This window comes from Apostichopus japonicus, chromosome 2 (genome assembly GCF_037975245.1).
Source record: "Apostichopus japonicus isolate 1M-3 chromosome 2, ASM3797524v1, whole genome shotgun sequence".
In the NCBI taxonomy this organism is placed as follows: Eukaryota; Metazoa; Echinodermata; class Holothuroidea; order Aspidochirotida; family Stichopodidae; genus Apostichopus; species Apostichopus japonicus.
Window position 1 is genome coordinate 32,190,747 of NC_092562.1, and position 13,019 is coordinate 32,203,765.

General features: G+C 37.6%; 1 protein-coding gene across 4 annotated transcripts in view; it reads right to left on the bottom strand.

Annotated features, from left to right (window-relative positions):
• Positions 1–13,019, bottom strand: part of LOC139957379 (phospholipid-transporting ATPase ABCA1-like) — a 185,623-nt gene that overhangs the window by 70,593 nt on the left and 102,011 nt on the right. For all 4 annotated transcript variants that reach the window (XM_071955279.1, XM_071955280.1, XM_071955281.1 and 1 more), the window contains exons 24-30: positions 12,679–12,810; positions 11,579–11,718; positions 8,289–8,426; positions 6,218–6,402; positions 5,515–5,569; positions 2,484–2,701; positions 469–652 (exon numbers count right to left, since the gene is read on the bottom strand). In XM_071955279.1, the coding sequence (XP_071811380.1) occupies positions 469–652; positions 2,484–2,701; positions 5,515–5,569; positions 6,218–6,402; positions 8,289–8,426; positions 11,579–11,718; positions 12,679–12,810 (1,052 nt within the window). The remainder of the gene's footprint in view (positions 1–468; positions 653–2,483; positions 2,702–5,514; positions 5,570–6,217; positions 6,403–8,288; positions 8,427–11,578; positions 11,719–12,678; positions 12,811–13,019) is intronic.

The window sequence follows — 13,019 nt, forward strand, 5'->3', positions numbered from 1 at the left end:
AAAGGTTGGTCACTAGACCTGTATCAATTGAAAGGTTGGTCACTAGACCTGTATCAATTGGAAGGGTTGGTCACTAGACCTTTATCAATTGGAAGGGTTGGTCACTAGACCTTTATCAATTGGAAGGGTTGGTCACTAGACCTTTATCAATTGGAAGGGTTGGTCACTAGACCTGTATCAATTGGAAGGGTTGGTCACTAGACCTGTACCTGTTCAAAGTTTTGTAACTAGATGTACACCAAGACACACTAGTGTCCATACAGATCAATTAGAATTTGATCCCTAGTGATTAAGAGTGAAATGGTTTGTCATTATAGATAAACTAGATGAAAGGATTTTGATTTGAAGCATAACAGGTAAAACATCTGTCACAGAGTGTTTATCAGGAACAGGTTTGTTACTTTGAGGGAGTTGAGATTATCGCTGCCTGCAAAAATTATGATGTCAACAAGTTGATAAAGAACTTACAATCACTCTGCAGTAGGCCAACATCATCACGGTCGATAGTGGGTGTGATGTTAGGGAGTTGATAGCCTCTACGTCTGAGGGAACCTCTGCCCATGAAAGGTCTAGGGAGAAGGCCAGAGTCTGTTCCAAGGTCAATGTCACCCTCCCTAAATTCTGCACTCTCTTCTGCAACGGTCAAGAAGACCTGTGAAAAGCAAACATGAATTAAGAAATCAGCCTGGTGAATGGGATTTTGTTCAGTAAAGGACTAAAAACCAATTAATACCAATACTTTGAGATCCAACCATCACTTGATTACTGGAGACCAATGAACATGGTCAATCAAAGTAAATGTTATGCATAGGCCAACAGCAACAAACAATACTTGATATATAAGATATGTGAGATCCTGTAGATTAGATTGGGGTGTTGACTGACCAAGCTTGTACTTGAAATCCTGTAAATAAAATTGGGGTGTTGACTGACAAGCTGTACTTAAAATCCTGTAAATTAGATTGGGGTGTTGACTGACCAAGCTGTACTTATATCCTGTAGAATAGATTGTAGACTGACTAAGCTGTACTTGAAATCCTGTAAATAAGATTGGGGCTTTGAATTACCAAAGTAAAGGCATCAATGCATTTCTTTTGTACAGTTCTCTTGAGCATGTTTTACTTTTACTGCTGTTGTTATTACTTTTAGGTTTTCTTAAGTTTGTTTATTTTATATTCCAGGTTTTGGTTCTTTTGTACAGTGCTCTTGAGCATGTTTTACTTTTACTGCTGTTGTTATTACTTTTATGTTTTCTTAAGTTTAATAATTTTATATTCCATGTTTTGGTTCTTTTGAACAGTACTCTTGAGCATGTTTTACTTTTACTGCTGTTGTTATTACTTTTAGGTTTTCTTAGTTTGGTAATTTTATATTCCAGGTATTGGTTCTTTTGTACAGTGCTCTTGAGCATGTTTTATTTCATGATAACAGCACTTTAATAAATGGTATTTATTTATTATTCACATTCCTAGACCATGATGTAACAGCATCTATACATCCAGATACATAGACCAGTATGAATGCATCTAAACAAAGGAACCAATACATTCACATACCTAGACTAATATAAAGGAGTCAATACATCCACATACCTAGACTAATATAAAGGAGTCAATACATCCACATACCTAGACCAGTATGAATGCATCCATACATCCAGATACCTAAACTAATATAAATAAATGAATCAATACATTCACATACCTAGACTAATATAAAGGAGTCAATACATCCACATACCTAGACCAATATGAAGGCATCAATACATCCACATACCTAGACCAGTATGAATGCATACATACATCCAGATGCCTAAACTAATATAAATGAACCAATACATTCACATACCTAGACTAATATAAAGGAATCAATACATTCACATACCTAGACTAATATAAAGGAGTCAATACATCCAGATACCTAGACAAACATAAAGGAATCAATACATTCACATACCTAGACTAATATAAAGGAATCAATACATCCAGATACCTAGACCAATTTGAAGGCATCCATACATCCATGATACCTAGACCAATATAAAGGCATCAATACATTCTCATACCTAGACCAGTATGATCGAATCAATATATCCAGATACCTAAAACAATGTGAAGGCATCAATACATCCAGATACCTAGTCCAATATGATCACATCAATACATCCAGTTTCCTAGACCAATTTACAGGCATCGTTACATCCAGCTGCTTAGTTCAATGTAAAGGAATTGATACATGTTGCTACCTTATACAACAAATGTATTTTTATATGCAACTCCCTCACACTATTAAGGCGTTATTACAATCAACTTGGTTCACAACAGTATATAAATCATATACATGGAACTATGAAGGCAATGATATCATCAATATAGTACTTAAGACATCCTACCTGCCTTGGAATTTGAGCAAAACCTCCTTAAATGAACAAACCACTGCAATATATTGCATAAGGTATGTTGTATCAGGATATATGTACAAACCTCTTCAAGAGAAGTGTCTGAGATTCCAAAGTTCTTGATGTGCAGCTTCTTTGCATGCTTCTCTAACTGAGCAAAGAGATTTTGGAAACCTCCAGCTTTTATGGCACCAAAAGGCAACAGGTATGATATTTCTTGACCAATGTTTTCACACAGCTGCACTCCAGGGACAAATCTTTGAATGAAACTGGTGATTACAGCTTCATTGCAGTAGCCAACATCTGCCAAAAAGGGAGAATTTGATTAGGAGAGGAAGGTTATGAACATGAGCCATCACTGTTACCACCTACACACCATGGCATAAAGGATAAATGTAGTAGATAGAGGGAGGGTAGGTAATGGAGATGAGCCTTCACTTCTATCACCTAAACACCATGGCATAAAGGATTAACATAGTAGATAGAGGGAGGGAGGGAGGGGTAGGTAATGGAGATGAGCCTTCACTTCTATCACCTACACACCATGGCATAAAGGATTAATGTAGTAGATAGAGGGAGAGAGGGGTAGGTAATGGAGATGAGCCTTCACTTCTATCACCTATACACCATGGCATAAACATTTGTCAATAAAGCCAAACCTTTCCAGCAGAGGTGGCCCAAGAGCTTGCTGTTGACATAGGCTTCTTAATATGAGATAATTAATATGCAGATGGCTAGCTTTAGTCATAAATTTGTTAGGTATACACTGGTGTTGATAACTCCTGAACAGCAAAGTTGCTTAATAGGAAAGAAACATTAATTTATAATAGTAAAATGGGAAATGCTGAAAATGTTTCAGAGACATCTTTCTGCCTGAAGCATTCAGGGGTATGGTCTATGTTAACTGATTCTCATAAGATCTATGCGACAGTATTATCATAGTAGCAGTAGATGCCTTATATGACACTACCTTCACAAGACTTAACTTGGGCATGTCATGTACATGATGTTAAAAATGATTTAAAATCAAGTTAAATACTTTTACAATTATTTGGCTTGTCTTAGTCATTTACCTTCTCTCTATTTTGTACACTTTTGACTTCATCTATTCTATTTACATTTAATATCTCCTTAAATGTTTCCTCTTTGCATACCCCTCATGCTGCAGCTCCCCCCCCCCCCCCACACTAAAACCATGTTTCTTCTGTGTCCTCTATGCATGTTTCTTGTATCCCCTTCTCATGTTACATTACCTAACTCATGTAACATTACCTAGGTAGTGTTACATGAGCTAGCGTATGTCACATTTCCTAGGTTATGTTACATTACCAAGTTCTTGTTATATTACCTAGCTCATGTTACATTAGCTAGGTTGTTACATTACCTAGGGTATGTCACATTACCTAGGGTATGTCACATTACCTAGCTCATGCTAACTTACCTAGGTTGTTACATTACTTAGGTTAGTTACATTACCTAGGTTATGTTACATTACCTAGGGTATGTCACATTACCTAGCTCATGCTAACTTACCTAGGTTGTTACATTACTTAGGTTAGTTACATTACCTAGGTTATGTTACATTACCTAAGTTATGTTACATTACCTAGCTCATGCAAAATTACCTAGGTTGGTACGTTACCTAGGTTATGTTACATTACCTAGGTTATGTTACATTACCTAAGTTATGTTACATTACCTAGCTCATGCAAAATTACCTAGGTTGGTACGTTACCTAGGTTATGTTACATTTCCTAGCTCATGTTATATTACTTAGCTCATGTTACATTCCCTAGGTTATGCTACATTGCCTAACTCATGTTACATTACCTACGTTATGTTACATTACCAAGTTCTTGTTATATTACCTAGCCCATGTTACATTACCTAGGTTATGTTACATTACCTAGGGTATGTCACATTACCTAGCTCATGCTAAATTACCTAGGTTGTTACATAACCTAGGTTATGTTACATTTCCTAGCTCATGTTACATTCCCTATGTTATGTTACATTACCTAGAACACGTTACATTACCAAGGTTATATTACATTACCAAGGTTGTGTTACATGACCTAGCTCATGTTACATTCCCTAGGTTATGTTACATTACCAAGTTCTTGTTATATTACCTAGCCCATGTTACATAACCTAGGTTTTGTTACATTTCCTAGCTCATGTTACATTACCTAGCTTATGTTACATTCCCTAGGTTATGCTACATTACCTAACTCATGTTACATTCCCTAGGTTATGCTAACTCATGTTACATTACCTAAGGTATGTCACATTACCTAGCTCATGCTAAATTACCTAGGTTGTTACATTACTTAGGTTATGTTACATTACCTAGGTTATGTTACATTACCTAGGTTATGTTACATTACCTAGGGTATGTTACATTACCTAGCTCGTGCTAAGTTACCTAAGTTGTTACGTAACCTAGGATATGTTACATTACCAAGTTCTTGTTATATTACCTAGCTCATGTTACATTCCCTAGGTTATGCTACATTACCTAACTCATGTTACATTACCTAGGTTGCTATGTTACCAAGTTCTTGTTACATTACCTAGGTTATGTTACATTACCTAGGTTATCTTACATTACCTAGGTTACTTTACATTACCTAACTCATGTTACATTACCTAGGTTGCTATGTTACCAAGTTCTTGTTACATTACCTAGGTTATGTTACATTACCTAGGTTATGTTACATTACCTAGGTTATCTTACATTACCTAGGTTACTTTACATTACCTAACTCATGTTACATTACCTAGCTCATGTTACATTACCTCACTCATGTTACATTGCCTAACTCATGCTACATTACCTAGGTTATTGGTTACAATTGTTCAGTCACAGTACCTTCATTCTTCCTTTTGTCAACCTGAAAATTGCAAAATACACACATCTCTGTAGAAACTAACTTGATCTATTGCTGTTGAACAATAACAAAAAATCCCATCAGCTCCAGACAACTCCTTATATAAGGGCATCAATGTTTAAAGCACTGAAAGATTCATACATGCATTGTGAGCTAATCTCAAGCCAAATAGTTGTAACCTGAGATATCTGTAAGTATCTTATCATGTGTGAACTTTAATTTTACCTTCAATTTCAACTTCCTCAGATGTGTTCTCATCAATGCTGTAACCACCAGCAAGCTGCAACAAACAATACAACAGAAAAAATAGCAGAAGTATTCAAAAAGCAACAAATGTGCAAAATATTATGGAAGATAAGACAAAACAAGAAAACTGGAAAATGCTCTCATCTCTCATCCAGATTAAAGTGACTGCCATCTTCCATTCCCATTCAGAAGAGTGACTCCCTCCCACATCCAAACTAGGCTCACTCCCCTCTCCCATCCAAACTAAGCTCACTCCCCCTCTCCCATCCAAACTAGGCTCACTCCCCTCTCACATCCAAACTAGGCTCAATCCCCCTCTCACATCCAAACTAGGCTCAATCCCCTCTCCCATCCAAACTAGGCTCACTCCCCCTCTCACATCCAAACTAGGCTCACTCCCCTCTCCCATCCAAACTAGGCTCACTCCCCTCTCCCATCCAAACTAGGCTCACTCCCCTCTCACATCCAAACTAGGCTCACTCCCCTCTCACATCCAAACTAGGCTCACTCCCCTCTCACATTCAAGCTAGGCTCACTCCCCACTTCCCTCCAGACTAGAGTGACTCCCCTCTCATGGCCTGATTAGAGTGAATCCCCTTTCACAGCTAGACTAGAACGAATCCCCACTCCACTCACATCTCTTCTTGTTCCCTCCAGACTAGATTCATTGTAAGAAACTCACCTCTTGACGTAGCTGCATGCTGGTTGTCTCCTTAGTCAACACTAGGTAGTAACCAGATCCATATCGTCCTTTCAGGAATAGGGAGGATCCACAACACTTGAGTTTTCCATTGGCGATGATAGCAATGCGATCGCCAAGTACATCTGCCTCATCCATGTGGTGAGTTGACATGATGACTGTGCGTCCTGTAATTAAAGAAATACTGATATTTCAGTTGGCTGCCACCATGCAGGTTTACTGATATTACATCAAACAGTTGGCTGCCACCATGCAGGTTTGCTGATATAACATCAAACAGTTGGCTGCCACCATGCAGGTTTACTGATATTACATCAAACAGTTGGCTGCCACCATGCAGGAAGGTAAATTTGTTCCATTTTATCCTTATGCTGTTTTGTTCCACATTCTGTAATGTCTTACTTGGAATGAAGTATTACATACTTGAATACCTTAGCTGACAATAAACCACACAATTCACTACTGGCTAGGCCTTCCTTGCTATAAAGTGTTGCAGGCCTAGATTTTATCTACTATCAACTGTTGTCGGCCTATCCCTTATCTACTCTCACATGTTGCAGGGATAGGCCTAATATGCTATAGAGTGCTGCAGGACTATGCTTTACCTGCTGTTAAGTGTTGCAGGCCTAGGCCTTATCTACTCTCACATGTTGCAGGCCTAGGCTTTACCTGCTCTCACATGTTGCAGGCCTAGATCTCATCTGCTCTCACATGTTGCAGGCCTAGGCCATACCTGCTCTCACATGTTGCAGGCCTAGATCTCATCTACTCTCACATGTTGCAGGCCTAGGCCATACCTGCTCTCACATGTTGCAGGCCTAGATCTCATCTACTCTCACATGTTGCAGGCCTAGGCCATACCTGCTCTCACATGTTGCAGGCCTAGGCCCTACCTGCTCTCACATGTTGCAGGCCAAGGCCTAACCTGCTCTCACATGTTGCAGGCCTAGGCCATACCTGCTCTCACATGTTGCAGGCCTAGGCCATACCTGCTCTCACATGTTGCAGGCCTAGGCCCTACCTGCTCTCACATGTTGCAGGCCTAGGCCTTACCTGCTCTCAAGTGTTGCAGGCCTAGGCCTTACCTGCTCTCACATGTTGCAGGCCTAGGCCATACCTGCTCTCACATGTTGCAGGCCTAGGCCTTACCTGCTCTCACATGTTGCAGGCCTAGGCCTTACCTGCTCTCACATGTTGCAGGCCTATGCCATACCTGCTCTCACATGTTGCAGGCCTATGCCATACCTGCTCTCACATGTTGCAGGCCTAGGCCTTACCTGCTCTCACATGTTGCAGGCTTTGGCCTGACCTGCTCTCACATGTTGCAGGCCTAGGCCTTACCTACTCTCACGTGTTGCAAGCCTAGGCCATACCTCAAGACTTCTAAAATGCTGTGATGTATGACACTGTATATTTAACTTTAACTTTAAAACTTTAATGTAGCTATGAATGTGGTCAGCTAAGCACTGTAAAGTATTACTGTAAAGTATTGTTAATAACATGTTATTGTCTGAGTACTTTCTATACTTAGACAGCATCAAGCTATGAATGTGGCAAGCTAAGCACATTACTGTAAAGTATTGTTGATAACATGTTATTGTCTGAGTACTTTCTATACTTAGACAGCTTTAAGCTATGAATGTGGTCAGCTAAGCACATTACTGTAAAGTATTGTTGATAACATGTCATTGTCTGGGGACTTTCTATACTTAGACAGCTTCAAGTATCTAGTTGTTTCTATAGAAGAAAGATCATCAATACATTTGCCTTGACTGTAACACAAGTATAGTGTTACTATTAAATAGTCCTGATGTTTCAACACTGTTCACATTAATCTGTTGCTAGTTGGAGGCTTCATATCACAGAAACAGAAGCAGAGGTTGTCTGGAAGCAACACATTGGCTCATCAGGCAACAAACTCTTCCCTAACTGAGGTACAGTACAAGGCATTTGCTTTTAATTTATAATCAAACTAATTCAAACATTCTCACTTGAAATGCTTATATGTGTGACTGTGGACACTAACTTATTAGACAGCTAGGGGTTGACTAACCTTGGCGATATTTGTTCAAAAGATCCCATATTTCTCTCCTTGAGTAAGGATCTACCCCTGCAGTAGGCTCATCCAGTATAACACATTTAGCTCCTCCCAAAAACGCTATGGCAATTGAGAGTTTACGTTTCATACCACCTGAAAAAAAGAGAGGAACAACATTAAAATAGCACAAATATACCAATTATCTATATAAAGAACTAATAGCACTAGAATAGTACACATATAACAATTATCTATATAAAGAACTAATAGCAATAGAATAGTACACATATACCAATTATCTATATAAAGAACTAATAGCATAGGAATAGTACACATATAACAATTATCTATATAAAGAACTAATAGCAATAGAATAGTACACATATATACCAATTATCTATATAAAGAACTAATAGCAATGTAATAGTACACATATACCAATTATCTATATAAAGAACTAATAGCAATAGAATAGCACACATATACCAATTATCTATATAAATAACTAATAGCAATAGAATAGTACACATATTACAATTATATAAAGAACTAATAGCAATAGAATAGTACTCATATACCAATTATCAATATAAAGAACTAATAGCAATAGAATAGTACACATATACCAATTATCTATATAAAGAACTAATAGCAATAGAATAGTACACATATACCAATTATCTATATAAAGAACTAATAGCAATACAATAGCCAATTATCTGTATAAAGAACTGATAGCAATAGAATAGTATACATATAACAATTATCTATGAACTATTTATAGCAATAGAATAGTACACGTATACCAATTATTTATATAAAGAACTCATAGCAATACAATAGTACACATATACCAATTATAGTCTATATAACTCAAAACATCTAAAAACCATAAAATATTACACATATACCAATTATCTGCATGAAAAACTAACAACCATTAAATAGTACACACATACACTAATTATCTATGTAACTCCTAAGAACTATACACCATAAAACTAGTACACATATACCAATTTTCTTTATAACTACAAAGAACTAGCAACCATTTAATAGTACACATGTGCCAATTAACTCATATGCATCAGCTATCCATCAAACTCTACTTCAACATCACATATACATCAACCATCCATCAAACTCTACATCAGCATCACATATACATCAGCTACCCATCAAACTCTACATCAACATCACATATACATCAACCATCCATCAAACTTTACATCAACATCACATATACATCAGCTACCCATCAAACTCTACATCAACATCAACACATCGGCTATCCATCACACTCTACTTCAACATCACATAGACATCAGCCATCCATCAAACTGTACATCAACATTACATATACATCAGCCATCCATCAAACTCTACATCAACATCAACACATCGGCTATCCATCACACTCTACTTCAACATCACATATACATCAGCCATCCATCAAACTCTACATCAACATCACATAAACATCAGCCATCCATCAAACTCTACTTCAACATCACATATACATCAGCCATCCATCAAACTCTACTTCAACATGAACACATCGGCTATCCATCACACTCTACATCAACATCACATATACGTCAGCCATCCATCAAACTCTACATCAACATCAACACATCGGCTATCCATCACACTCTACTTCAAAATCACATATATACATCAGCAAACTCTACTTCAACATCACATATACATCAGCCATCCATCAAACTCTACTTCAACATCACATATACATCAGCCATCCATCAAACTCTACATGAACATCAACACATCGGCTATCCATCACACTCTACTTCAACATCACATATACATCAGCCATCCATCAATCTCTACATCAACATCACATATACATCAGCTATCCATCAAACTCTACATCAACATCAACACATCGTCTATCCATCACACTCTACTTCAACATCACATATACATCAGCCTACCATCAAACTCTACATCAACATCACATAAACATCAGCCATCCATCAAACTCTACTTCAACATCACATATACATCAGCCATCCATCAAACTCTACTTCAACATCAACACATCGGCTATCCATCAAACTCTACATCAACATCACATATACGTCAGCCATCCATCAAACTCTACTTCAACATCAACACATCGGCTATCCATCACACTCTACTTCAAAATCACATATACATGAGACATCCATCAAACTCTACATCAACATCACATAAACATCAGCTATCCATCAAACTCTACATCAACATCACATATACATCAGCAAACTTTACTTCAACATCACATATACATCAGCCATCCATCAAACTCTACTTCAACATCAACACATCGGCTATCCATCACACTCTACATCAACATCACATATACATCAGCCGTCCATCAAACTCTACATCAACATCACATATATACATCAGCAAACTCTACTTCAACATCACATATACATCAGCCATCCATCAAACTCTACTTCAACATCAACACATCGGCTATCCATCACACTCTACATCAACATCACATATACATCAGCTATCCATCAAACTCTACATCAACATCACATATACATCAGCCATCCATCAAACTCTACTTCAACATCACATATACATCAGCCATCCATCAAACTCTACATCAACATCACATATACATCAGCCATCCATCAAACTCTACTTCAACATCAACACATTGGCTATCCATCATACTCTACTTCAACATCACATATACATCAGCCATCCATCAAACTCTACTTCAACATCAACACATTGGCTATCCATCATACTCTACTTCAACATCATATACATCAGCCATCCATCAAACTCTACATGAACATCAACACATCGGCTATCCATCAAACTCTATAACTGCATCACACATACATCAATTGGCTATCCATCAAACTCTATTACTGCATCACACATACATCAATTGGCTATCCATCAAACTCTATAACTACATCACACATACATCAATTGGCTATCCATCAAACTCTATTACTGCATCACACATACATCAATTGGCTATCCATCAAACTCTATAACTGCATCACACATACATAAATTGGCTATCCATCAAACTCTATAACTGCATCACACATACATCAATTGGCTATCCATCAAACTCTATAACTGCATCACACACACATAAATTGGGTATTCACCAAACTCTATAACTACATCACACATACATCAATTGGCTATCCATCAAACTCTATAACTGCATCACACATACATCAATTGGCTATCCATCAAATCCTACTTGTAAGCCAATCATTCAGCTGCCAGAAGTACAGCAATACTTTACATATACTTTATCTGACCTGATAAGGCACTTGGAAGTTCATCTTTCTTTTGAGGTAACTGCAAGTCCTCTAACATCTTGAGTGATTCTGCTTTTACTTGCTTTGGGGGAAGTCCCTTCAAACGAGCAAAGAACCAGAGGTGTTCAGCAACTGTCAAACTGTCATGCAAGAAGGAATTCAAAATAAAAAGCAAATATGATCAGAAACCATCTTTGTGTGTTGAAGCCACCTACATACTAATGATATATAATTTAATAAAGGTAGCGCTACTAACTATTAATATTGAAACACATATAATTAAGCACCCATCAGCACCCATATAGTTCGATACCCATATCATAAAACACCTATATCATTAACCACCCGTATCATTAAACAGCTGTATCAGTAAACACCCAAAGTTAAACACCCTTATCCTAACCACCCATATCGTTAACCACCTGTCTCATTAACCACCCGTACCATTAAACACTCATATAGTTAAGCACCCATATCGTTAAACTACTATATCGTAAAACAACAGTGGTTAACCACCAGTAAAGTTAACCACCCATATCATTAAACACCAATAATATTAAACACCTGTATCATGAACCACCCATATTATTAAACACCCGTACCATTAAAAACATGTACCATTAAACACCCATATCCTTAAACACCCATATATAGTTAAACACCCATATCGTTAAACACCCATACAGTTAAACACCCATATTAAAACCCATATCATTAACCACCCGTACCATTAAACACCTGTATCGTTAAACAGTCAGCCCTTAGACTTGAATTTTCTGGCAGAGGGAAACTACAATTCATCACAGGGCAAGGCTTAGTACGAAACAAAAACAATAAATGAGACGACAGGAAGGACTGGATCCCATTTTTACTAACTAATTCCTGTACTCAACCAATACAATTTCAATACTTACTTTCAACACTTAGGAATGATGGAGAGATGCTTCTCCCTGGAGCATTAACTGCTTTGTGCTCACAAAAGCAATTGATCATTAAATTAATAAAGATTGAGTCTTTTCGTTCAGGATCTGTGATTAGCAGAACCACTGTACATATATTCTGAGGTATTAACACACATATGATTGTTTGATTCTACTTACTTATCAAACAGTACATTGTGTTGCGGGCACATGCCAAGACTCTTACGAATCTCATCAATGTCTGTTAGTATACTCTTTCCATAGATGTATGCATTTCCCGATGTTGGAGGAAACAGCCCCGTCAGTATTGACCTGAAAGGAGACATGATAGTTCACTGAAGCTGCTAATGTAAGCATACAGTACTTACAGCTCACTGAAGCTGCTAATGTAAGCATACAGTACTTACAGCTCACTGAAGCTGCTAATGTAAGCATACAGTACTTACAGCTCACTGAAGCTGCTAATGTAAGCATACAGTTCACTGAAGCTGCTAATGTAAGCATACAGTACTTACAGCTCA